Raw genomic sequence first — 27,877 nt, forward strand, 5'->3', positions numbered from 1 at the left:
ATAATATGAAACTACTTGAAATTTTATTATTGCTTTATATTTACTATTATATAAGTATATTCTGCATCCCAATAATGCTCGTTCGTTCTTTTGAAAAATTTCGTTATGTTACCATTACGTGCATCATATTTCAAATTTTAACGGTAAGACCTCGCATTTACCATTCGTCTGTCGCTCACTCGCCTCATCGTATACTCGATGACGAAATAACACCTGAAAATCGAGTCGCAGGCCAATCTTGTATACGTGTATCCATAGCGTTATTCAAGGTTCGAGGTACGGTGTATCGGTTGCGCTTCCGCACCGATATCGAATTTGAAAAAAGTGTGAGGATCACGCGCGGAGGAAGGGTGTATGCGAACGGCGGCTTCCTGCGGGATTCAACTTCGGCGTGATCGCGAGTCATCGCGAATCACACAGTCAAGCCATTTTAGTCTCGAGATTCGACGCCGCCGGCCAATGAGGTCGCGCGTGGTGGCCGGCCATTTTACTTTCGCTACGATCACACGAAACGGCAGTTGAAGAATCTCGGTCGGATCTCCATACCGTCATGCAGTTTCGTAGAGAATCGTAAGCGGGAGCAGTTGAGTTCTGATCTGGGCACGTCCGCGAACGGCTAGGCACCGTTACCGCATCCTGCATTCCGCATTCCGTCCGTACCGGCATCGGCGACTTCGCGATCATCACACGACGAGCGAATTTACATCGCGATGGTCCTGGCGGAGAGAAATTCGGAAAATGTGCGTAACGGCCGCCGATCGCGAGGCCCCAGCCCCAACGCACAGACCGAGTCGTCCAGCGAGGAAGAAGGAGGTATCGTCGAATCTCATTTTGATGTCCTTCATACTGACACGCGACGTCCCGATCGCCGATTATCGGGACTTTTATTTTGTTTGAATAATGTTTGAAGGATCGCTGAAGGATCGCTTTTCGAGTGATAAATAGCTAACGGTTTCTTCATACATGAAAATTTAAGAAGCATCCTTCAAACGCTGCGTTTCTTGCGTTCATTTTACAATCGTGAATTTTTTTTAGGAAAATTGCAAATCCATATCTTTCATGAATAAATGTTTCTCTAAAGAGATATTCTTGTAATAGCGCAATGATAAAATGCCAAGCTGATATTATCTTTTTATATATACACATGGAAATATGGATGGAAAATCAGAAATAGTTAGTCAAAATGAATAAATATAGAAATCCAATATTAAAGCCTTTTGCTGGATCGTTCATTGAATGAAAAGTGTTATACATACAACAGAGGTTTTTTTAAGCTTTTAAATATTTTGCAATTGAAATGACTAACAATGTTTCTTTTAAGTTCCAGCAGAGAAAATAAGAGTTGGACGAGATTATCAAGTTGTAGTTCCAGAATTTGTTCCTGTTAATGGTAATCTAGAATCTTTATGGTTCTAAAAAGGCTAATTTAGATAGCGATTTATACACAACTCACTATTGTATATTTCAGAACGTCGATTGGATCAGTGTCCTGATAGAGCATTATTAGTTTGGTCACCTACCACGGATATACCAGATCAAAAATGTAAGCTGCAAATTTATGCAAACTAGTAACTTTATACAAATTTTGATGACTAATGCATTTCTTGCTTTTTTCAGTGGACGAGTACATCATATTAGCTAAGGAGAAATATGGTTACAATGGAGAACAAGCATTGGGAATGCTGTTTTGGCATAAGCACAATTTGGAGCGTGCAGTTCTGGATCTGGCAAATTTTACACCATTTCCAGATGAGTGGACGGTCGAGGATAAAGTATTGTTTGAGCAGGCATTCCAATTTCATGGCAAGAGTTTTCATCGCATTCGACAAATGGTACATTAAAATATATTTATATTATATTAAAAATACTTTAAAATATACTTATATTACTTTATATAGATTATTTAAATTGCATGATTTTTATTACATTCCACAAAAAACTTAAAATTTAACATAATAAACATTAACATAATGAACTAATCACATTCATTTTTAATATAGGATTTCAATATACTTGTATTATATGAAAGATGTAAAGATTTTGAAAATGTAATACCTTGTTCAAATCAGTAAAGAAAATTAACAGGAAAATAGAAATAATTTAACCAAAAATATTTTAATACAAAATTAAAAAATTTACAATTTTTTTAGGAAAATATTATTATTGTGAAAATTAAAAACTTGGTTTATTAATATTTGCAAATAATTTAGTTTTTTTATCAACATTTGTAAATTACAAAATTATATGCAATTATAATAAATTTTTGCAAATTATAATTACGATAATTGTAAGTAACGATTACAATTGTAATTTGCAAAAATTAATGTCAAATTTATGTTTTATGTTGCTAATATAAATAACAGTTTATACAGAAATTAAAGTATGCGTGTACATCAAATGTTTTTTTTTACATATTTATAGAAAAATTAAATTAAAAAATTAAATTTCTATGTGATAGAGAAAGAGAACATTATTTTTAAAAAACATTTCTAAACATATCAAATATTACAATTGGTATAAATGATTATTTTCAATTTTTGTACAGCTACCTGATAAATCTATTGCAAGTCTCGTGAAATACTACTACAGTTGGAAGAAGACACGAACTAGAACATCGCTGATGGACAGGCAAGCGCGTAAATTGACGAGCGGTTGCAAAGAAGGCGAAAACGGCAGTGAAAACGGGAGTGAGCTTGGCTCCAACACAGATAGCGAATCTGAAGAAAAAGTAAGGATTCTTTGAAAATAAATTTCAGTAATAAATTTTTATGCATGCCCTCTATTTTGCATAAATAAATTTCCTTTTTGTCTATTTTTTTCTTTTCCATCAATTTAACACAAATCCAAAAGAGTGAAATCTAAAACAGAATAATTAACGTTACGTAATAATTGTGAGAGTAGTAAAGGATACTTCTGTTTTTTTTTCGTAAAATTGTACATAATAATATATATTGTTAATACCTCCCTCCTTTGCTTAACTCTGATAGCTATACTTCTTCGTGTATAAGCTTATTGCTCTGGCTATTTTACATGATTACATTGCAAATAGATATGCTATCATGCCATAAATTGGTAATATAAAGTAAACGTAACTATTTGTGAAAACTTGCTATATACATCACAAAAATGTATCCACACGATAACACATTAATTTTAATAAAAGTAGGTGAAAACAAAGCTCCATCTTGCCATAATATCAATGGCGACAAGAAGTTAATAGATCATTGCTATAAATATCTTATGTATACATAGGGCATAAAATTTACAAGTGATAAATTTTGAAATTTAATAATACTTTTACATGATATTGATATTTTATTGAATTTATATCTAAATATTTCGCACGTAAAAAAAATAAGCAATGATTTATTACGTCGGTATGTGAACGCAAATGTGGAACGTTCCAGAAATGGACAATCCACCGCGGAATACGTCGTGGAAAGAACCAAGCTGTGCCAGGAAGCCAAGGCACTGATGCTAAGGCCCCATCCGACTCGGAAAACGCCCCTCAGGTTCAGGTACTCAACCTAAACCTTACCCATTTGCATATAGTATAGTTAGCTTAGCTTTACTACTGTGTTTTGCTATCTTCAATGTATTCACGTGTATTATTGCTACACTGGTATATCTACATATATATTTGTTTTATATATATGTTTTCTCCTCTCGTCAAAATTCCTCGTGATATTAAAATTCCTTGTAATATTGAAGTTCTTCGTGATATAACTAAAGTCCCTCGTGATATTGAAATTGATAGGCTTAAACTTTGAATAAACAAAACAGAAAAATTTAAATTGGTTATTTAGTTCATGGATTCGACTAATACCGCCATGAAAGTTGCGCGAATTATGAATAACATGAAAATTGGCTTGATATTGTAGAGAACGGGACACAAATCATTAATAATTTTTCATTCGATTTGCTCTTAGCATTCAAAGATAAACGTTGAATTACAAAGTGGGAGTGGGGGTGGGGAAGATTATCAAAATTTTTGTCTCTTAAAAGGGTGTTATGTGTTGTAGGGCTCGTGTAGCAACTGTGGCATTGCATGCCATAGTGTCCGTGCGACACCCAAGGGACACGCGTGTCATAGCTGCTATCTACATTGGAGGTCAGTGAACGTAAATTAAATGCCAATGATTACAAATAGATAAATTTTTTCTACATAACTCAACAAGTGCTGGAGAGGATATTCATATAAAGACACGGGGCGTTCTCACGCTGCGCGTTCACTTGGCGCGAGATACTATTGTTTCTCTTGATGAGAAATAAATTCGAACTGTTTAAAACTGAATTGACGACTGTTTCTACAATACACTAATTAAATAAAATATTTGTTTTGCAGATAAACGCGAATGTTTATTCGTATTGAAACAACTAAAAACTTATGAATATCCTTGGAAACTCGCTTATCCCATATATTGTTAACCTACATTTCTATTAATAGTACTTAGTTGATTTTATTGACATTGAAATACAATGTAGATTAGCTTTTTATGTCCATATCCTTAAAATTATTCTACATTTTTTGATGGTTTAGGCGCACCGGTGTAGCAAGACCGTTAACTTCCATGCCGGGTCGTACGAATAAAAGAAAACCACCTCGGGGCTTGGTTGTGAATCACGATGATTTGGCGGCTTTAGCTGGTCAACCAAATCAAGCCAACAACAGTTTGCAAGCTATCGACACTGAAATCGTTAGCTTAAAGCGTCAAGTATGTTAACAAAAAAAGAAAAGCAATACGACGTGTGGATACATTTTTCTTTCTTTTTTTTGTTACAATGAATCATTTCCGCGATTCATTGTATGCATTAAAATCATATGCAAATGCTCGCATTTAAAACTATCAATAGTTAAAATGTTATTCCTAAATGCTAAGATTGCGAACGCTACAGTGACTAAATTTTCATGACTAATTTATTTTATTTTTTTATTAAAAATATAATTATATCATTTACGTAATTATATACGTTGTTAATAATATCGTATAATTTAATCGAAATTACACAGATACAAGCTAACAAACAGCAAGTGAGCGCACTGAAACGAAAGACAACTGATGGTATTGACCATCTGCGACCGCCGGAAGTTTCAAGTCGTATAAATGCTCGTTGGACAAATGACGAATTGCTATTAGCCGTTCAAGGCATTAGAAAATATGGAAAAGACTTTGCTGCAATTGCTGAAGTTATTGGAACTAAAACTGAAGCCCATTTACGATCATTTTTCGTGAATTATCGACGAAGATATAATTTGGATGCAGTTCTAAAGGAATTTGAGGCTGAAAATGGTCCTATTCTTATCGATGATGATAAAGAAGAAAAGGTGAAAAATATACAAATTATATCATATATATTTTCATATTATAAAAAATTAATTATAAAAAATGTAGCAAGAATATTATTTTGATGATTATAACATTGATTTTCTTTTAATAAAAATATTGTAACTTCAAAAGAAAAGTGCTAAGAAAAAATTAACTTTAAGATTTTAAAGAATCAAATTCTTTATATTTTAATCTTCCGTTTAAATCAATTTGAATTGAACATTGATTTGACTTTCACTAATTTAATGGAATTTTTAGATGGATGTTGATCAATCAAATGACTCTGCAGAGTCATCTCAGAAAGGGAAAACTTCCGCTGGGCCAGGACAAGCTGCTAAATAACAAATGAGTATAAATACAAAACGAGAAAAGAATAATTGTAGACTTAATGAAAACAATCGATAATAGCGTGTTGATTGATTATTTGCCATCTAATCAATTGAATTTCTTTCCTCTTTTTTTCATTTTATTGTCTCTATTATCAAGATTAATATTGGGCACAGAAATTTACTTTTAAAAATCCAAATTTAACTGCATTGTAGTTTATGTATGTTAATCGATAATGCATTTATCATAATCTGATATACTTAGTAAGTTTTGTCTTTTTTACCTAATGCTGGATTTTTTATCGTCCATTTATGTATGAAAGATAACACCCGTTTTGTATCATGCTTATGTATTATACATTATGTTAAAACATTAAAATCCTTGAAAGCGTATTGGCATAAGAACGTATATAAAGCTTCAAAACGCTTATCAATATGTATTGTATATATCAAGATGTATCTTTATAAGCTTTAAATATTTTTATATACATTACGTACGAGAAATTTATTTTTTCGTTTACGTATTTAAAATATAATGTGGATTTTAAATTAATTTGTAAAATTATGACAATGTTAAATTACAAAATTGATCTCATTTGAAAAGAATTATGATATAATAAATTATCAAGTAGAGAAATCATAAAGATGTAAAAAGAATTTTATGAACTAGAAATTGTATGTTAAAGCGTTCCGACGAATTGCAGTGAATGTTTTAGTGTTCAAATGTCTTTGTTTTTACCTTTGTTGTCATTTATACTACAGTGAAAGTTTTGCCGTTTGGTGAAACTGCTATATTCTGTGTATTAATTTCATTACTTATGCATACTTATATCACTTGTGTGCCTTTTATTATTCTCTCTATAATAATTTTGGATACCTTTATCATTTTTCTTTTCTTCCTTTTCTTTTCGTTATTTTATAATAATTAGTTATAATTGTATAGCTCTTATTCCCCTCAAGTTTGTTAGTAGACAAGTAGTGATTTGAATCATTTTTTTATTAACATCAAAAAATATTCAATTAGTACAATTAAAGTATTGTGAGAGTAAATATTACGATAAGACTCATACAACACAAACCTTCTAGAAATGTTCACGGGACGTTCAAAGGATGTCTGTACATCCTAAAGATGCTCTTGAGAAATTTTTTTAGATAAAGTGCTATGTAGGGAGTATCAGGCATTTCAATATTTTTTCTCGTTTATGCATAAATTACAAATTTGATATAGTTTGCACTATTTTGTACGCTTAAAAGACTCGATTATGTACGATAATGGAACTATTATCGATCTTTCGCATTATGATAAGCAACAATAACAAATAAAAAATTATATTTCATATCTAATAACACAAATAAAATATGATCCATTATAATGGATCCATTATAATGGATCATATTTTATTATGGATTATATATTTAATAACGTGATTAAAATATAAACCGTTTGAAATAGATTATAATTAAATATAGCCCATAATAAAATTATGATGCGAGAGATCTAGATATTATCGTTGTAATTTATTAAGATGCACACACTTATTGTTAAGAAGTCATGGTTTGATGAAGAAAGTTCATCTTCCAGACAACAAAAAGAATATCATGACGTTCTTATAATATGTCGTAGTGTTCTTACAAACGCGAATTGTCATCACAAAAAGTGTGTCACTTATTACCATCTATATTATGGCTATAATATACACAGCAAAATGTTGAAAGAAATCGCGAATAAAGAAAAGAGATATATAGTGTTTTTACAAAATGATAATGCACGCCTTCATATTGATGATTTTCACATAAGGATTTCTGTACAAAATTTGAGCTTCATTTCACAAATCTATTAATAAGAATTATTTAGATAATAACATATAGAGCGCACAGTTTACTGAACTTCATAAAATAGCTATTAAGAAATATAATTTTTCCTGTATAATATAGAATGTGTATATTTGATCTATACTATCCATAATAGATCAAATTTTCTAAAATTTATTTAGTCTTTTCAGAAACGTACGCTATAGTAATATGATAGTGTACAGTAATGTTTCTCTTGCAAGAAAATCTTTATAAAGTCTTATATTTTATTTTTGATTTCACAAAAATTTACCTTTTAAGCGGCGTCTACAATGGGGTCGTAGAGTCGCAGGAGTGATCGTAAATTTCTATATTTTCGGTCGTAGTCGTAGTCACTTGAAGTTGATTCAATTCCAATTCCAGCGACTACCGTCACTACGATTGACTAATTACAAGAGAACATGGTATATCGCGTATTAACAGAAACTTTATTTGGATTTACGACCACTCCTGCGACTTTACGACCCCATTGAAGACGCCGCCTTAAGTTACATTCACATTTTGTGCCTATCATTTTGATATGCAAAATAAAAAAATTGCTTGTCATATAGTCAGATTAAAACTTCTATGTAAAATTCTGTGTAACATTCAGTGTTTGTTAACAAATTCATTTTAAAACGTCTCTACCATTACACACGAAGATTATATGACAATTTTAAGAATACTAATATATTAACTTCAAACAGGTGATAAATATATTTTCAAGGAAAATAAAATATAAGATTACTAATATAATGTGATGCGTACGTAAATTATAAATCTGCTTTATATATTGTTTTTTATATTGATATAACTTAATTGTCTCTTTTGCAACGTGTTTATGAAACCTGTTAGTTACATCATTGGAAGATCTTTCATAAAATTTGAATGAATAGTATCTATCAGTTTTCATTACACATTCAAGAAAAAAGATCAAAAGCTCACACCGTTCTTATTATACATATTTTTCTCGAGAAAACATCTATTTAACAATTTAAGTAATTTTTAAACTTAATGTTGTTTAAGTCTAAATTGAACAATGTAAGTAGGCAATGATCCGTATACAATCTAGATTTAATATATTGACATAGCGATAATAAGAAAACTATTAAATAAGTATTATATATATACAGCAGCGACTAGAATCTACAATTATTCCAATTATATATTGGCAAATTGACATACGCCCCTGTATGAACATGTATGTATATGTGTGCGTAAGAATGAACAATTGTTCGTAATTCTTCGTGCGTGTTTCAATAGATCAATTACGATTGTGTAAGTAATTCACAAGCAGGATCGTGTTTCTCAAAGGAAGGCAAGTCTTCCTTCAATACATGGGAGTATTAATGATGAAAGCTGCGTTCATTGATAGTAACATATCACGCAAACACGATAAAAATATCTTGCCAATAAATTAAGATGATTTAAAAATCGAACACCATTTGTGTAATAGCAGCTATAAAAAGAATTGTTACGCTAAGAAGGAAAATATTATATAGTTAGATAAATCGTTGCTCAGTATATGAAGATGTGCATTATCGTTGTGTGTGTGTATGTATGTGTGTATGAGAGAGAAACACGTAATTTCTACATGTGAAATCCGAAGTTTTCTGTCTGCAAAAATCTACTTTTCTCAAAAATTATTAAATTGATTCATCTGCGTGAATGTTTTATAGAATATTAACATACACATATTGCATTTTATTTATTTTTGCATTAGATTTAGTATTACTTTTAAGTATAAAATTTAATGTACTCGCACACATATACTTTTTTTCACCGGAGAAAATATTTAAGTGTGTGTCAGTGTAACGAGATAAGAGACGATATTGCACTATATATATATATAATTTTTTTTATATATATGCGAGAAAAGCTGCGTAGATGCAGGCTTCTGTAGATGAATTCTTCACATCCTATGTAACAAACATTTCACAATTAAATTTCTGTTGCGTGAAATTTGCAATTATTTGAGATATTGATTTAAATACACTGATTAATGTAACGATGTAAAAATCTTCGTTATCTCTTATAGTGTAGATATTTACAAGAAAAGTTGGGAGAAAAATTATCATTATGTATTAGCTGCTATGATGTATATAGCGACGTGGCGATCAAAAAAGAAATAGCACATTAAAAAAAGATTCATAATATAATGTGTATATGTATAAAGAACGATGAAGCCTACGTTTATACATATTCTTTGGGATATGTGTATCGCGCATTTGGCTGGCTAAGTTGTACACATGTAATTATACAAAATTAAATATATCTTGCGCATTGTACGAATATAAAACTATTTATTTCTTAGATCTTTCAAAAGTACAATACAATCGGTAGAATGGTAGAAATAGAGCATATAAATATCTTTAATCTCTTATCATATAATTTTTCGTGATTATTTTATATTAAACGTATTTACTTGCCAAATAATATTATCTTAAACAATAATCTTATGTTAATCGATTTATTTTTATATTTTATTTGTATATAAATCAAATTTTTTACAACCGACTGCTGCCAACCTTCAGTTGGCAAAAAGCGAGGGAGTATGCGTTTCACCGAAGGCGTATCTTTGTTACCTTAGTTCTCAGTAACTACAATATGATATAATATCAACTTTTGCACATGAACTTCTTAGTAATTTTCTAATTTATTTACATCAATTTTCTTTTCTATTTTTTGTCTAAATTTCCTTCCTCAATTTATCTAAATGTTTTTCTCAATTTTTTTTTTAAATTTATTAAAAGTTTTTTTCTCTATTTTATCTAAACCAATTTTCTTCTCTACTTTAACCTAAATCAAATCGTGTTACTATTTGTAAATGAGATATTTGTTTCTAAATTATATTTGTCAATTGTATATTATCTATACAAAACAAAAATTGGTTAAATCATCATTAATAAAATATCAAGATCTATATAAAAAGCTCTGACATTGTTTTTGCAAATTTGAGAAATTGAAAGATGTTGTTTACAATCAGTCTTACATAAAAGAATTATATTTAAACTTTTGATACCTAATCGGCTAATTTACATCTTACAAAACGGAAAATGAATGAGGAATGATAAAAAATAAATAAAAATTGTTACTAACACCACTGGTCTATAACGATCTGTCGCTTTTGCGCCATATAATCAATCTCTTTCAAATTCAAAATCTTTCGCAAATCACCATAATTAAAGCCAGCTTTCTCATGAAATTTCCTGAACCGTTTCGTTTGTATCGCGTATATTACCAAATCTTCACAAATATCGCGATTATTGCTTAAAGGCTGATAAAGGAAGCACAGATTTAAAAACTTTGATTCCTCTTTATAGAAAATACTGTTGTTGTGATGGAATGGATTCTCGATCTTGATAGAACCACACTGTCCGAGAGCATGTGAAAGGAAAAGTGTGAAATAACATACGAACTCCTCGTTCTCGGTGGCGTTCTGATGACGAATAACATTAAACAAAAGTTGTTGGTACCATAGTTCTTCGTGTTTTGTTTGACGCAAAACAAAGTCTTGCAATACAGGCGCCGCATTCAACGATTTCAATACAATCTTGCGTACCTCTGTAATCTCGTCCTTCAGCAGAAACAAACAACATTTCTTAATCAGTAATTTATTGTTGTCTTTTAACGCTCTAAAACGACACATGACGAACTCGATGTATTCCACCGCCATCAATCGCATAGACTGCTCCGGATGCGTACACATACCATAAATGTACATCAGTACTCGGTTTATCAACTGCTCGCAATTAGAAAATGCTAAAATCAATGAGTTCTTCACATGAGTTACACTCGATTTTGCGACAGATATATCCACCTTATCGAACTCTTCTATTATCTTCTCAAATTCTACTTTGTTGTCTGTCAAATCCACCTGCCTTATAGTTCTCAATGTAAACGCTACTATCTCGTCATAAAGTAATTGGTGATGATCGTCTTTTATCGAGATCAAGTACTTAAGCATAAATTCCAGTAAAGGGACACAATGCGACAGGCCTTGTAGAAATCCGATACTTTGTTCGATACAAATCGAGTTCAAGATCCTACTTATCCATATATGCTTTTGACTGTCGAGTTTGTAACTTTCTTTTATGATGCACACTTTAATATGTTCTGCGTGTAGCCGCTGCCACTGTTCGACCAACTGAAAGAATCCTGGTTGGATTTTCTGTGTTGACAGTATCTCTGGAATTATCAATAAATCTTCGCTGACAGCGTATCTTTGTGCAAAACGAGTATAGTTAAATTCACGTTGAAGCAATGTCTCTACGATGTAACACGGTTGCGTGGCTTTTTCATGTCGGCCCATACTGTTCCATATCCGTAGAATATCTTGATATCGACTGTATCCAAACTTTTCATTTTCGGCCCAACTGATTTCGGCACTATTTCTCATTTCCTCGTTAGAATATACAGTACAAGTCTCGTAAATGTATTTTTCTTTTAAATATCTATAAGTTAACAGGCATCCATGCGACATATTAACTTTACTTGAGAGAATCTTATTCCTTATCACATCCATCTCCGGGTAGATACCGTTCCAAGGCGTAAAAGCCGCGTACGCTTTCGCAGCCAATTGCCTGACATGCATCATTGGATTACCAAGGAAAGCGAGCAATAGACGTCTAATCTCCGTTATGAATGCTTTCGCGGGATAATCGACGAGGTCGCAGCCACTTGTTGACAGCTTTGACAGCAACATGAGAGTGGACATGACACCGGCGTAAGAGCGCAACGCTTCGCTCGAGGTTCCGCGTATCTTCGAAACGGCTCGAAGCCGTGCCCACATGTGACTCGTCAATTTCGGATAATGTGTGACAAAGCTATTGACGGAGTAACCATCGCCGAAATCTAACGCTTCATCACCTTTGTTGGTAGATTGACCCACTAATCTCGGCACCATCGCGCCATACAGTTGCAAACTCGCGTTCCTGCACAGTGCATTTTATACGATGAAAAGGGAAAAAATGAATTAAAAGAAATATCCAAAATAAATTAAATTAAAATAGTTACACCTATTTTCAAAATAATGAAAAAATTATATATTGTTCTACATTACGTTTGAAAGTAATACAAAAAATTTGACGGCGAATTTCTATTTAGATCAAAAGTAATTTTAATTAGAAGTAGGTATTTAATGGAAATATATTAAAAAATAATTTTAAAAATTAAAATTTTTGTTATATAAGTACTTTAAGTATTCAAGATGATTTAGGCAAAATTTTATTGTAATGCAAAAATTACAAAAAATTATTTAATTAAAAAAACAAAATTTATTTGCAAAGAATAATTCACCTCAAAAACACAATAAAATTTTTATCATTTATTGTTATAATAAAAAATAATAAAGTAAATAAACTATAAAAGAGTGTATTGTTTAATAAAATGTTATAAATACAACTTTCATCTGTATACAACTTATTTAAAGTATAAATATTGACACATTTGTAAAAATGAATGTAATTAGATCCTTAAATAATGTTGCGTTGCCTTACCTTATGATCCAAATCTCGGATTCCATATACCGGAAACACATTAAACAAATGTCCTCCATGTACGAAACTAAATGCGCATGTATCTCCTTATCGAGTACTAACGCGCGCAAGAAGTACAGGCGTTTTGTCCATGGCGAGTCCTCTCCAGCTTTTACATTTGCAACAGTCGTCAACGAAACGTTGTTTAACGAGTTCAACAAAACTTTTAGTGCAAAATGTACTGTAGGTCGATTCTTGCGATTATCGCTGACGGTTAATTTATGAAACATGATTGACAATCCAGCACCTCGCCGCGTTAAAGCCATTGATTTTTCATCATCCTCTAACAAATGTATCAGATGTTCTTTTGGTAGCTCAAAATACTCCTTTGAGTTATATAAGCGCCTAAAACAATTTTTTAATTAAAAAATAACTGTTAACAATAAAATAAAATTGTATTGAGAAATAAAAATAATTTAATTATTACATTGTTACTAAGTATCATTACTTATTGCCATTAATTCGTTATTTCTATTCTATACATAATGCACATTTTTATTACATTAATTTAAACATTGTTTTACATAAATTTAGTACATTATATTAAATAAAATTCCGTTGATGTATAATTACTTGGATAAATTCGCAATCGCTACTCCAGCACATTCCACCACGCCTTTATGTCGACATTTCCGCAATACCGTAACGATAATATGCATGGCATGTTTTACTTGTTCATTCGACTGCATCAACATTCCAATTTCGCTAGCAATCTCGCATAATATCTAAAAGTAGCATGCGTTAAATTAATTATAATAATTATCTTGTAGTAATGTAAGACCAACAATAATGAGTGCACATATTGTACCTTTAAGGACATCCAGATACACGAGATAAGTATTTGATGTACCGGCGATAATTGTAAATCATCGTAATCAAAATCCTCTATTTCACTAGTCTTTATCCTTTTATCGATAGCCAATCCCATCTCCGCAAATGATGACGAAGAAACTAAACATAAAATTATTATATAAAAATTAAAATTTTAAAAAAATTAGACCATTCTTATTATTAAATAATATAATAATAGTATTAAAGTAATCTATTTTAATTAAATAATTTTATTCGTCAATAAAAACTCAATGATTATTACTATTGATAATCATAAGTTATTAATTATTAAATTAAAATATAAAGTCATAATAATCAAAAACTGATATTTTGTATTTGATAATATCATTAACTGCTAATGTAAAATGCGTTTTATTATTTACAAATATTGATACCTTTACTCGATGTTTTCGTAGAAAATGAAGATAAAAAAAAGTCAACGGCGTCTGTCAAAAGATAAAGTAATTCATCCATAAATTTTGGTTTTAAAATTGAATTTTCTGGACCATTGCGAAAAGCAACTTCCAATAAAGCAGTTAACACTCCGTAGAAAGGTTTATTTTCGACAATGGCTTTTAAAATATCAGTTTTCATCTCTGTTAATTGTACTTTAGCTGCATTCAACAGAAATTCTGAGTAACTCGAGTAAGCAAGCTCAGAGTTATGCTTATCAGAATCTAATGCAGCTGTGTCTTCAAAGACCTCGTTGAAAGGCATCCATTGTGCTATTATCTTTAAGAGAGTTGCTCCACTTTCAATTTCGTAAAACTTGAAAGAATTGCAATGCTCCCACGCACAACCGTACAGTATCTAAAATTAGAATTTCTCTAATGTAACTTAACACTAATATAACTACACAATATTATATGATCATTACTAAGGGAAACTTTTTCCAAAATTCAAAGATCGTAACATTATTGTAGAAAAAACTTGAAGTTTAATTATCAAGATACTGAAAATATATCAAAATATGTAAAATTACAGAAAAAAGTTAATAAATAAAATATTTAATTTAATGATTAAGAGATTAAATTTACTTTTGCCATGAAAAGTCATTAACCAAAAAATATATTCGAGGAATATATTCTTCAGTTTATTTTTTTCTCAACTTTTCTAAATCTGTGAAAATATAAAACGTTTAAGAATAAAGGCATAAGTGCAACAAATTACTTACTTGTTTTTCTTCAGTTGACAAAGCATTCTTTTCAAAATAACTTAGAATAAGTTTGCCAGCTAGTTGTCTAACATCAAGCGCGGAATCCAACACAAGTTTCAATAATGTAAACAAAGATTTCTTATTGATAAATTTCCCATTAATAGGTTTTAAGTTGTTGTCCATTATCAGGTGATAGCAAAGGTCCCCTTGTATCGTGAGGTTCTTGAGCAAATTTTTATTTGTGAAAAAAAGCAAGATCTCGTATAAGTTTAAAGCGAGGATCTTGCGTTGATAGCACGAATCAATTTCAAGACAATCCAATAAGTATTCGTACAACCATTTCATAAACTCAAAAACAGATTGCATGCACCTACCTTTATTGCTATTCATTTTCAAGATATATGCACACATTGTTCGGAAGTGTTTTATTATCCCTTCTCTCATAAGAATTGTTGCGGTATTAGCATTAAACCAAAGAAATCGTTTTATCAAAAGAAATGGGTCTACTCTTTCAGAGTCGATCAGCACGGGAGCGTGATAACAGAACGCAACGAAAGCATTCAATCGTACAATTTCCTCATTATCGGTTGCGAAATCTGCAATAATTGTGTAACAATCGAGCTTTTCTCCGAGCATTTGTAGCAACTCGTTTTTTTTAGCAGCTATTCTTAGCAGGTGCGAACGACAGAAGTATCCTTTCAATTCTTTGCACAACTCCCATAAAAATAACAGTACGTTCTTATACATTTCAATAGTCGGTTCGAGCCAGTATTTAAACAATGATTGAAGAGCATTGTGATTTTCACTGTAAAAAGATTTGCAATTTTACATCATCTAAAGTGCTAAATTATAAAATATGTTCTTTGCAATAAAAAAAATTTTTAATTACAAGACACTGTCTTATCATAAATTTTACAGATAACTTTTATTGGTAGCTAAAAAAAATTGCTTAAAAAATTATCAAAAAGCATCAGAAAAAAAATTTCACAGCATAAAGTTTTAACAAAATGACTAACTTATAATTTCAAGACAATGTTTTATACCCTAAATCTTTGACACATAATAACTGTGATGTCCAAAGTCTTAAAGAGTTTTGTTTGTGATTAATTACAAATCGCTATAATTGCAGAAGTACTATTAACTTTATATATATATTACAAAATTTTATATATATATTACAAAAGTGCGTAGTATCATCCCTAATATTGTTTTAAAATTACAAATCAACCATTCTGCTAAGGGCATAGAATTATTTTACAACTTACTGCTTTCCAGACTCCCAGCGATAAATAACAAATCTCAGAACGTCCTCGAACATCCTTTTCCATTCAGTCTCGCTTAGTTTTCTTAAAATCGCTAAATAAAGCTTTGTACTGCCGCAAAGCAAAGAATTTTTTGTTAAACTAATACACAAATCAAATAAGAAGCCTTTTTCAATAAGTGTTTGGATTCCCATATCATGTACTTGAACAATTTCCGTTAGAATAACATATTTTGTTTCGTTTTGCCACGACATATTTTTAAGACACATACGATATACATGATCTATAAATGTCTCGTTATATTTCTGTGACATTATCCGGAGATATGTGTTGAAAATTTCTACGTTCTGCTTGCATGTAATATTCAGCGCGTTGGACCAATTGGAGAATATGATAGCCTCCAGCCTTCGTTCTAAAATACAATTATGATCGTTCCAAAAACACTCGTCGGATATATTCTTCAATCTCTTCAACCACATGGACAATACTTTGTACGCAAAGTAGGAGTACTTCGTGTAAGTTATACAATGCTTATATATTACTTCAAATAGCGCTGAGAAAACGATGTATTCATAATGCGTGTCAAGAACATCCTTCTCATTTAACTGCAGATATCCATAGACGTTCACTAGCTTAAAGAGCTCAATATTGGCAATATCAAAAGATTTATCCAACAAACAAACTTTGTAGTTAGTTTTCAGTTTTTGGAAGGTTACTATAACGTCTCTAAAATGATTCGAATTGTATTGTGTCGGAAGCACAGCGTAAAATGCTGTGCACGCTAAGAGGACGCGTTCGTTCCCTAATTCGGTATTGTCACTAACTATTTTTAAAAGGTATGCTAGAACCATCTGCCATTCTATTGTATTTGTGTTCTCAGGATCACGCAAAGGTGCGGAAGCTATCAATTTCTGAAAAAGGAAGACAAGTCACTATAGGCAAACTATAGCAAAACACATTTATATTTCATTCAAATAATTAAAAAAATACTAACTTTAAAAACCAGTATATCATTTTGATGTTTAAGTTCCTTGAATACGTCGTATGGCTTCATTTTCTTTTCTATAAAATGTCCACTATCTCATATTCAATGAAGATAATTTACATTTGATTTGTTTTTCCCAAGAGATTTCTGTTTGATAATGTATCGGATAATGTTAATATCTTTAGTTGCGTAAGTTTCTATTTGCTGTTTGAAAACCAAGAACTGCTTGGTCCTTCTTATCGTACTGCTTCGGCAAATCAGATCTTTCCATATTTTGCAGCCCACCGCTAAGATAATTCCTGCAAGTAATGAAGAGTAATCACGTTCCAATAAACAGAATTAATTATATTTATATATATAAAGAAGTAAAAAAGAAAAGAAAATACATAAAAGTATTCGAGTAGTAATTAGAACCGCAAAATAAGCAGTGTAACAAATTTTTGAAAGATATTTTTTATAAAAAAATATTAGTTATAATATAAAAGCCTGTGATTGTAACAACTACTAGATTAGAGTATACAAATATTTAAGTTATATTGTATATTCAATTAGAGTATATTAGTATATTCAAAATTATATATTCTGGAATGTAGAAATTTGAGAGAAAGAGAGAACAAATCTCCTCAGAGCTTCAATAAAATACCGGTTAAGGATAATAGAATGTCGCAATAAAACTATTGTCTTGTGTTATTTTTAAGCAGCTTATTTATTATAATTCAACAAATAAAGACAACAATGTAAACTCCAAAAACATTCGAATGAATAATGTATGAAATTAATTGTTTAATAGTTAATATTGATAGTCCAATCATGAATTGCTATGAATGTAATACAATCGATAGATTAGTGTCTTATGTTTCCTTTGGCTCTTCAGGAACATACCCCCCCTTCTCTATTTGCTCTTTGAACTTCAAGTAATCTCGCTTACGATCAAAATGTTTCACCTGCATAACAGTGGCATAAAAAATATGTTAGACAATAAAAAAAGAATCCTATCTGTTATCGATGATAAAGATATCCAAAGTAAATATTAAACAAACTCCTTTGGAAGTTTGCTGTCGAAGAATATTGTCCGTAATGCTTACCCACTGAGCAGGGCAGAATTTTTCATATTGTTTTCTAAACTCTAAACATTCTGTTTGAGACTTGCCTTCATCAAGACATTGCCAATATTCATCTCTGCGACTCCAACATTTCACACGATCTTCTTTGTTTGGAAAAGACATTCTGTAATATAAAAATATAAAAGAAGTTATTTTTAAACACATATATATTTGCTTTCAACAATATCCATTCCTCTTTTGTTATTACTTATAATTATATCCTAATTTTTATCTGGATAAATATAAAAAAATACAATAGTTTTAAACTCTATTGATAAATTTCCATATTTGTCTACTTTGTATAACTTATGCATGTAAGTTGGAATAACTTTAAGCTAATATATTTTTGTAATAATATTTTGGCAGTCTAAATTTTTGCATACTAATTAGTTGTTCTCTATTTTTCAATTGTAATAATTATTGGATATAAATGTCAGAGCAATATAAAATTTAAAATAGAGAAATTTATTGCACTTACCTATGATATCTATCTTTCTTATTAGGGCAATTCTATCTAACATTCACTCACTCACTCTTTAATAGCTACAGAATCATTAAAGCTCAACAAAATGTAAATTTTGAAAACTTATAATAAAATAGAAGGTTATCAATTATTTAATAATTGTAAAAAATTCATCTCTAAAATTATAATAATGAAAAATAATCTTTTAATGGACACATACTTTTTTAAAAAGTTTTTTTCTGTTATATTAATTTTTTTGCTTTAAATTCAAATCAGAAATTTCCAAATAGTGATATATATATATATATATATATATATATATAAAACCTTAATATTAAAAAAATATTAACAATCATAAAAATATTAAAAAATACTTTATACTAATCTTATAATACACAATAATATATAACAATAAAAAAAAGTAATCAACACCTGCAAATATAAAATAATGTAAATATTTTAAAATTTAAGATTATGCATATATTTAATAATATAAATTATATTCACTACAAATACAGAAATACAGAAGATTATTATCCCATTATACAAATGTCTTATTTAAAGAAAAAAAAACAAGTGTATAAATTTATGTAATAATTCTCTATAAATAAAAATATAAGTAAATACTCAAAAATGTATTCAAATCTCAAATCTCTAATGTGTCAAGAATAAGATAATTAGAAATTATATTTTTACATTTTCAAATTAAATAACACAACAGTAACATACATGAGGCAAAACTAAAATTTAGAAAATAAATACAGCATTCCGATAAAGAGGACACGCGTATTCCCGTTACCATCACTCACTAAACGCTCTATTAAAGTTGACTTCGAGTTTATTTTTGATTGTGCAAAAATAGATTTTCGAAAATCGTATTACACGATCCACAATTATATAACCGCAACCTCAGATAAATAATACAAATGTAATCAATAAAAAAGATATTACAAATATAAATCGTCATTGTATTAATCTCCACAAGATTACAAATAATAATACAAAAGGGCAATGATGAAAACATAAGCTTTCTTTTTTTTTTATATTTATAGTTACGATTGCAATATAACCTCTAAGTTTATTCTTAAATATGATTATGTAATCTCAGCAGATTTTTTTTTAATCTTAGAACGATAATGTTTCACGTGCAGAGTAATTCTTTTTCCTTTCGAGAAACAACTTAATACGTATATCTATGAAATATATTATACCTTTACTGGCAACTTTCAAATCATAAAACTCAACTAACCTGAAATTGTATTAACGACGTGGAAGTCAGGACTGGCTATTTCGTACTATCTCATATACAAAATCTCATATACAAAATCATTTAGCTCATTTAGCTACTTGACTTAAATAAAGGATTAATACCAATATACTGTCGATTCTTAATAACTGAAATTGTTATTCATTGGACCGGTCGAGCCACATATTTCGCTCGTTCTACGCGATTTGTCCATAACCTATATATCATGCTCTCGCAAATTTCGTTTTTCGGAATTGCTTTTGGAATTAGTAATATAACTGATAATAGCATTATATTGCATTAATAGCGCATATTTTGATATCAAATTTGTGACTTCAGGGAATTAAAGTAAAATAAACGTATAAAGAAAATAAAGGAGTAATAAGATTCAATCAAATCTATTCTTTCTAGCTACACTTTCTACACTTTTATCCGTTTTTCAATTCTGGTTGTGTTCCGATATTAACTGCCAGTACTGAAAATGTATAGTATATGTGACGTGAACTATAAATTTTCAGTACTGCCAGTTAAAACGGAACACAGCCTCTGTCTTGAGATTTAATAAAGTGTAAAAAGTGCATCAAAGAAACTTGTATTGCAAAAATAAAATTTTGACAGTTTCAAGCAGTTTCAAGAGAGTTTTTAATTGAGCCTGATTGAACCATTGAACTAGTCAACTTGTATTTAAGGTTATTTCGAATTCAGCCTGGGTCAGATCATATTGAATTGCATTTGAAAATTAGAGTTGCGTTCAGAAACATCGTTCGGATGCACTCACATATCACTTTATCCTTGTCGTTTATCGAATGTTAAAGAAGGATAGAATCACCTAGCGATATTTCTGAACACAGCTTAGAGTGCGTTCGAAAATTCTGCTCGTCGGGTAGAATAACTTTGAATGACCAATCAGATAAAGAAATTTTGAGATTTCTTCAGATTTTCATTGGTCACTCAGAGTTACGCCACCCGACGAGTAGAATTTTCGAACGCAACCTGAGTGTCTCCCAAGTATCATTTTATTCTTGTCTAACATTTAATAAAGAATAAAAATAAAACGATACCATGGTGGTGAACACTCGAAGCGAGAAGGGTTGAGAAAGATTTGAATATATTTCAAGCCGGTTTCACTTCTCCGGTAATCTAAAGATGGTAGTGCAGATGCATTACCATTAGTTGTGTCTTATTTCTATGACACACAAATATAGGCGCTCTAATAAACTTTTTCCCCAATGTATATAAAACGCACAGAGTAGTAAAGCGAAACGGAGCGTGGAGTATGAGAAAGTGACCAAGTCAGGTGAAAAAGAAGCATCTCTGTTACGTGTGTGTGTGTGTGTTTGTATATATATGTGTAATGTTTATGATCGAACTGCAGTATTCCGAGCGCAAGGGGAAAGAAGTCGCGTTCTTGTGTGTGGCATCAAAGATTGACGCTCAGGTGATGCGTGCATATGTATGAACATCGCAATATTCAGGTGCAGTATGCTAGACGGATGAAGAAGGCGATTGCCTTCGCCGCCACTGTCGCGCTGCCGCCGCCACCATCGCTGGCACCGTTACCGCCGCCGTCGTCGTCGCCGTCGTCGTCGTCGTCGTCTCGCCGTCGTCGCCGCCGCCGTCGTCGCCGTCGTCGCCGTCGTCGCCGTCGTCGCCGTCGTCGCCGTCGTCGCCGCCGCCGCCGCCGCCGCCGCCGTCGTCGTCGTCGTCGTCGTCGTCGCCGCCGCCGCCGCCGTCGCCGCTGTCGCCACCTCCACCGCTGCCCAATCACTACTATCATAACCACTGTCGCCGCTGCCGCCGCCGATCTCACGGCGGTGTTGGAGGTTGGAGTACGTGTTCGCAGCTGAGCCTGCAAACTGGCCGCCACCGCGAGTATCGCACATTTGGGCAAAATCGACGCGATTAGGGGTGACGAAATCATCATGACAGACACGGAGGCCGCTGCCGCTGCCGCCGCTGTCGTCGCCGCCGCTGCCGCCGCGGCTGACACGCAGAAGCGGGCTAATTTTTCGGCGTTGACAGTCGGCAATCCGAATGGAGTCAACAAAATCTCGCCGAGCCTCACGAACGCGAAACCCGGTTCCGCGAAGAAACTTGTCATTAAGAATTTCAAAAGTAAGTAACGGGACGCGGCACACAAGTAGACCTCAACCTAACCTCAAACATCAGCTGCTCCGATCCACGAAAAACAGCGGGTCTCGTTGTGTTTTGGTTTTTCTGGCTCTTTTCTATGATATTTCTTTGGCTTTTCTCATTTTGAACACACTCCTGATTGTTCGACATTATCCGTTTTGTGGATTTAATAATGAGAAAGCTTTCTCCATCGTACTTAATGATACATAACCTAAGCACTAAATCGAGATCATTCATCATATCGTCCTTTTCTGACGTAGTTTGCGTCGTCAAATATCGCATTTGATTGCAATCAACTGCGACATTCGACGCGATTTATACGGGGAACTACACGGAAAACACGTTGACGTGATAAATGACTATTTATAGACATTGTTGCAATAATGTTATAATGTAGGAATCTATAAATGGATCTTTTAAGTTTGACTTGACATTTCGCCTCTCACGCATTTACGTAGTTCACGCATTGTAATGCGAAATAGTGGTCATTCTGTTACTAATCTTTAATTTAGGTCTTTTAAACAAAAAAGTGAACTCTTTGAAGTTGTTTACTTTATTACTTATTACTTTTATTAATAAGGACCCTTACTGAAGTTTCATTGAAAAAAATTATTAAAATATTTTTATTTTTTAAATATGTTAAAATATTAAAAAGTTATTAAAATATGTTTATTGAATGTTCTAAGCAATCAAAGTTGGACATGCTGTATCAAGTGTGATATATACATGACAAAATGAATAGATTTATAAATAATATAAAAAGTCTTAAAATTATATAGAATTAAATTTTTATTATGTATATAATATTATTATATAAATCTATAATTAGAATATGCTTATAATGATACTATAGTATGCTTTTTTTATTCAATTCTTGTTTTACATTTAAAAATAAAAAAAAATAGTATGACAAAGAAGCACATTAATATTTTTAAGCATATTTTGTATACTGACAATAGTATGTTACAATTTTGAAATTAGTTTCATTAATTTTTAAAAAGTTAATTTTTAAGATTTCTAAGATTTATTTTCCATCAACTTAAAAAATTATTTATATATATATATATATGGGAGACCAAAATTTTGTTCTGTTTCTTTATGTATTTCTATTAATGTAATAATGCTTCTTTTTGTAGGTAAACCCAAACTACCGGACAACTATCAAGAACAGACATGGGAAAAATTACAGGAGGCTGTAGTTGCTATACAAACCAGCAAAAGTATTCGCTATTCTCTTGAGGAGCTTTATCAGGCAGTTGAGAATATGTGTAATCACAAAATGGCATCAACACTTTACTCAAATTTAAGTATTCTGACGGAATCTCACGTAAAAGCCAATATTGAGCAGTTTTTGGCGGAATCTATGGACAGACATATATTTTTAAAGAAGATGAACGAGTGCTGGCAGTCGCATTGCAGACAAATGATAATGATCAGAAGCATCTTTCTGTATCTCGATAGGACTTATGTTTTACAAAATCCGAGCATTTCATCGATATGGTAATAACGCGGACATATCGCTAGAATCTCTCTGGTAATTGATCATATTCTTTATTTAATTTTTTTCTTTCAGGGATATGGGTTTGCATCTATTTAGACTGCACATTGTGTTGAATAATCTAGTGCAAACACGTACAGTCGAAGGTCTTCTTATGCTCATAGAAAAGGAACGACAAGGCGACACGGTAGATCGAACACTCCTCAAATCGCTATTAAGAATGTTATCGGATCTACAAATCTACCAAGATGCCTTCGAAACAAAGTATGTTGATAATTCGAGAGCTATTCCCAATGCTAGGTGAATTTTCACCCAAGTGCTAATTTAAATTCAGTAATTTTTATATATTAACATTTTGATAGCTTGAACTAACACTTGATAAGATTTAATGTACATTACATTAAAATAGTGTTAGCTATAGTTATTCTAATCTCTAACAATAAATTTTTAAAAGTATAAGAAATACTTAATTTTGTGGGTGAATTTTTTACAATTGAGTATAATTAATGTAAAAAAATATGGATAGCACTGGGAGGGTTAATGTGCATTTGGGATATTGCACATTATTGTTAATACATTGTCATGTGTACATTAACATTTATTAATATTAACAAATTAATATAATTTTTGTAATCTGTAGATTTATGTCTTTTACTTTTCTTTCTGTTGTATTACTGAATATTTTAATACATGTTTCAGTATATAATTCTCTTTTTATTCAGGTTCCTACAGGCTACAGAAAGATTGTATGCTGCCGAAGGTCTACGATTAATGAACGAACACGATGTTCCTGAATATTTGGCTCATGTGGATAAGCGTTTGCAAGAGGAAAACGAGCGGTTATTGCATTATCTCGATACGTCGACTAAGTAAGTTTGATTATTGTTGTACATGTAGCTTCAGTATATCGAATGCACCATCAATGGTCAAATAATGTACTATTGTATACAATTTCATGAAAATTAATTATTTTCAGATGGTCGCTCATACATACTGTAGAAAAACAATTATTGTCTGAACATATTACTAGTATTTTACAGAAAGGCTTAAGTGGGCTGTTGGATGAAAATAGGATTAGTGATTTATCATTACTTTACAACTTATATAGTCGAATAAAAAATGGCCTCGTGGAGCTATGTTTGAATTTTAATTCTTATATCAAAGTATGTTTCATTACATTAACAAAGGCTCTTTTATATTTTATAATTTGTAACATGTCTTAATCTATTTTATATCTCTATAGAAAAAAGGTAAGACGATAGTTATAGATCCTGAAAAGGATAAAACGATGGTACAGGAACTTTTAGATTTCAAAGATAAAATGGATAATATAGTTAATACGTGCTTTCATAAAAATGAAAAATTCGCAAATAGCTTAAAAGAAGCTTTTGAGGCTTTTATCAATCAAAGAGCAAACAAACCAGCAGAATTAATAGGTAATATATATGATTCAGTAATATTAATTGTAATTAAAATACGCAAATAATTTAGAAAATTCACTCACAAAGCGTATTGTTAGCCTAAAAATGTAGAAAAAAATTTTTTAATTTAAACACTAAACACACTAAAAATTTATGATTTCAGCTAAATTTGTCGATTGTAAGTTACGCGCAGGTAATAAAGAAGCGACGGAAGAGGAATTAGAGAGATTATTAGATAAGATTATGGTACTCTTTCGATTTATTCACGGAAAAGATGTTTTCGAAGCATTTTATAAGAAGGATTTGGCCAAACGTTTATTAGTGGGAAAATCAGCTTCCGTTGACGCTGAAAAATCAATGTTATCTAAATTAAAACAGGAATGTGGTGGTGGATTTACTAGTAAATTAGAAGGAATGTTCAAAGATATGGAGCTTAGTAAAGATATCAATATTGCATTCAAGCAGGTAAATAAAATAATTATTCGTATATTGCAAAGAAATTTTATGTATACATATATACGTTAAATTTAATTTGGAATTTATGTAAAAAATCTCATATATTTTACATTTTATACTAAATGTTCAGGAGATAAATATTGATTCATATTCTCACCTCACTTTTATCAATAAATATGTACATTTATTTCTAAGATTTTACATATAATATAAATATATGTAAACTGTATGTCTAAAGCTACATTAAAAATGAGTTGAGAATATGAAAATCATTGACTTTACACGCGTAATTTAAATTTATTAACAAAGTTTACAGAATGTATTATTTCAAATGTTCGTTACGTCTTCAGTATGCAGGAAACTTACAAAGTGAGTTGGTGGCAAGTAATCTAGACCTAACTGTATCTATACTTACTATGGGGTATTGGCCTACATATCCAGTGATGGAAGTCACCCTACCGATGGAGATGGTGCAGTATCAAGATGTGTTTAATAAGTTTTATCTTGGAAAACACAGTGGTAGAAAATTGCAATGGCAACCAACGTTAGGACATTGTGTTTTGAAAGCGTGGTTCAACCAGGTATTGAATAAGGCTGATACTGTTTATATGTGTACAATATGATACATAATTGATTAGCTAATGCACAAGTATTTTTGATATAAAAATAGGGCAATAAAGAGCTGCAGGTATCGCTGTTTCAAGCATTGGTCTTAATTCTATTTAACGATAGCGATAATCTCTCTTTGGAAGATATCAAGGCCGCTACAAATATCGAGGACGGTGAATTGAGAAGAACACTGCAGTCCTTAGCGTGTGGAAAGGCTCGTGTTCTTCAAAAGAATCCGCGTGGTCGGGATGTCGCCGATAACGATAGATTCGTATTCAACGCAGATTTTACAAACAAATTGTTCAGGATTAAGATAAATCAAATCCAAATGAAAGAAACGGTATTTCACACTTAACAATGCAATACATCTTATATCCTTTTTTAAATATATTTGTACAAAAAATTTATATTATATTATTTAATATGATTCGATTTTTTTGCTGTATACTGTTGGATAATAATGGAATTTTTTTCAGAATGAAGAACAAAAAGCAACAGAAGAGAGGGTATATCAAGACAGACAATATCAGATAGACGCAGCTATCGTCAGAATTATGAAAATGAGAAAAACTCTGACCCATAATCTTCTCATCAGTGAGCTGTATAATCAATTGAAGTTTCCTGTAAAGGTAATGTGACTTTTTAAATTAATATTAAAAGGCAAAGTTGCATTTATGCATAATGACATTTGATCAATTTGATGAATATATATATATATATATATATATATATATATATATATATATATATATAAAATAAAGACTTGTTTTGTCTATTAAATAAAAACTTAAGATCTCTCTCTCTCTTTCTCAAGTTTTTATTTAATACACTGTGTATTTGTTCTTTTATCAACATTTACAAAAAAATATATCTTTTTTCAGCCCGCTGATTTAAAAAAACGGATTGAGTCTCTCATAGACAGAGATTATATGGAACGAGACAAGGATAATTCAAATCAATACAATTACGTTGCGTAACCTAAAGCATATGCCAAAGTTACATCGACTTGTAAAATTGATGCTGATTTTTCTAGCAAATTGAATCTATCGCCATTGGTGTTTATCTATTGTGAATGTGACGAGTTCAAACGAGAGATTTATATAAGCAATCCGACTGTTGAGATAAAGTTAAAATGGGTGCAGTTGATTTGTACAGAAGGGGGAAGAGAGAAAAGAGACTCACTTCAGTGCACGTTCCCCATTTTGGTTTTTAGTGCGTAAGAGACATTTGAATGATTGCAGTCCTCCTTTAACCAGTGTTGTGTTGTTTCCGAGTCTTGCAAAATAAGATGAACAGACAGGATAGTGTGCAAAATAAGCTTGATGATATAACGTCTTAGGATATAACAATTTTTTATGCAACACAATTTTTCACAGCATATTTACAAATAAGAGGGTGTAATAAAGAATGCAAAAATGTATACATACTGTGACACTACCATAAAACTAGAGCGTAAGAATGCAATTGCAATATGATTAGTTAATTCAAAAAGTGAACAACACAATGCAGTATTTATAAAGAAAATAAAAGAGCGTACTATGTCTATATATATATATATATGTTATCGTGGTACTTTGAAATCTGCAAATTATTTGTACCTCTTCACTTATCTTCGTGTTTTTAAAAACATTTTTAACATTATAAATATATTCTTTGGAACTATAAATATAAAAATAATAGGTCTTGAAACATGC

General features: G+C 31.2%; 3 protein-coding genes across 6 annotated transcripts; 2 read left to right on the top strand and 1 right to left on the bottom strand.

Annotated features, from left to right (window-relative positions):
• The first annotated feature begins 236 nt into the window (after window positions 1–236).
• Window positions 237–9,548, top strand: LOC105201758 (REST corepressor). 3 transcript variants are annotated; one of them, XM_011169934.3, is made up of 10 exons: window positions 238–813; window positions 1,322–1,390; window positions 1,469–1,543; window positions 1,618–1,832; window positions 2,546–2,728; window positions 3,408–3,518; window positions 4,023–4,111; window positions 4,541–4,715; window positions 5,012–5,326; window positions 5,586–9,548. In XM_011169934.3, exons 1-10 carry the CDS (start codon window positions 711–713, stop codon window positions 5,667–5,669), a joined length of 1,419 nt encoding a protein of 472 aa, XP_011168236.1. In that variant the 5' UTR covers window positions 238–710; the 3' UTR covers window positions 5,670–9,548. The 3 variants fall into 3 exon arrangements, with proteins under 3 accessions (XP_011168237.1, XP_011168236.1, XP_011168238.1); XM_011169935.3 differs by lacking the exon at window positions 3,408–3,518 and having other exon boundaries at window positions 237–813; XM_011169936.3 differs by lacking the exons at window positions 4,023–4,111; window positions 4,541–4,715.
• A 221-nt stretch (window positions 9,549–9,769) lies between these two features.
• On the bottom strand, window positions 9,770–20,542 carry LOC105201759. Of its 2 annotated transcripts, none has more exons than XM_011169938.3 (9): window positions 20,070–20,542; window positions 17,264–17,553; window positions 16,273–17,180; window positions 15,026–15,812; window positions 14,247–14,661; window positions 13,829–13,971; window positions 13,594–13,745; window positions 12,982–13,365; window positions 9,770–12,417 (listed from the first exon to the last, which is right to left on the bottom strand). In XM_011169938.3, exons 2-9 carry the CDS (start codon window positions 17,321–17,323, stop codon window positions 10,578–10,580), a joined length of 4,689 nt encoding a protein of 1,562 aa, XP_011168240.1. In that variant the 5' UTR covers window positions 17,324–17,553; window positions 20,070–20,542; the 3' UTR covers window positions 9,770–10,577. The 2 variants fall into 2 exon arrangements, with proteins under 2 accessions (XP_011168240.1, XP_039312267.1); XM_039456333.1 differs by lacking the exon at window positions 20,070–20,542 and adding an exon at window positions 18,340–18,478.
• Window positions 20,543–21,746: 1,204 nt separating this feature from the next.
• On the top strand, window positions 21,747–27,740 carry LOC105201760 (cullin-4B). The gene is made up of 11 exons (XM_026135937.2): window positions 21,747–22,181; window positions 23,336–23,699; window positions 23,773–23,961; window positions 24,420–24,566; window positions 24,674–24,860; window positions 24,941–25,133; window positions 25,282–25,583; window positions 25,925–26,155; window positions 26,245–26,523; window positions 26,660–26,812; window positions 27,065–27,740. Exons 1-11 carry the CDS (start codon window positions 21,989–21,991, stop codon window positions 27,158–27,160), a joined length of 2,334 nt encoding a protein of 777 aa, XP_025991722.1. The 5' UTR covers window positions 21,747–21,988; the 3' UTR covers window positions 27,161–27,740.
• Window positions 27,741–27,877: the final 137 nt, after the last annotated feature.

Source organism: Solenopsis invicta, chromosome 12 (assembly GCF_016802725.1).
Source record: "Solenopsis invicta isolate M01_SB chromosome 12, UNIL_Sinv_3.0, whole genome shotgun sequence".
Taxonomy (NCBI): domain Eukaryota; kingdom Metazoa; phylum Arthropoda; class Insecta; order Hymenoptera; family Formicidae; genus Solenopsis; species Solenopsis invicta.

Excerpts from the sequence above, each read along its gene's own strand:
- LOC105201759 (XM_011169938.3), bottom strand. The coding sequence starts at position 17,323 with ATGAAGCCATACGACGTATTCAAGGAACTTAAACATCAAAATGATATA. Across the intron at positions 15,813-16,272 it reads CGCTGGGAGTCTGGAAAGCA|TGAAAATCACAATGCTCTTC; the intron begins GTAAGTTGTAAA and ends ATCTTTTTACAG. Across the intron at positions 13,746-13,828 it reads GTATCTGGATGTCCTTAAAG|ATATTATGCGAGATTGCTAG; the intron begins GTACAATATGTG and ends TGCTACTTTTAG.
- LOC105201758 (XM_011169934.3), top strand. The coding sequence starts at position 711 with ATGGTCCTGGCGGAGAGAAATTCGGAAAATGTGCGTAACGGCCGCCGA. Across the intron at positions 1,544-1,617 it reads GGATATACCAGATCAAAAAT|TGGACGAGTACATCATATTA; the intron begins GTAAGCTGCAAA and ends TGCTTTTTTCAG. Across the intron at positions 4,716-5,011 it reads TCGTTAGCTTAAAGCGTCAA|ATACAAGCTAACAAACAGCA; the intron begins GTATGTTAACAA and ends GAAATTACACAG.
- LOC105201760 (XM_026135937.2), top strand. The coding sequence starts at position 21,989 with ATGACAGACACGGAGGCCGCTGCCGCTGCCGCCGCTGTCGTCGCCGCC. Across the intron at positions 22,182-23,335 it reads TGTCATTAAGAATTTCAAAA|GTAAACCCAAACTACCGGAC; the intron begins GTAAGTAACGGG and ends TTCTTTTTGTAG. Across the intron at positions 23,962-24,419 it reads CAAGATGCCTTCGAAACAAA|GTTCCTACAGGCTACAGAAA; the intron begins GTATGTTGATAA and ends CTTTTTATTCAG.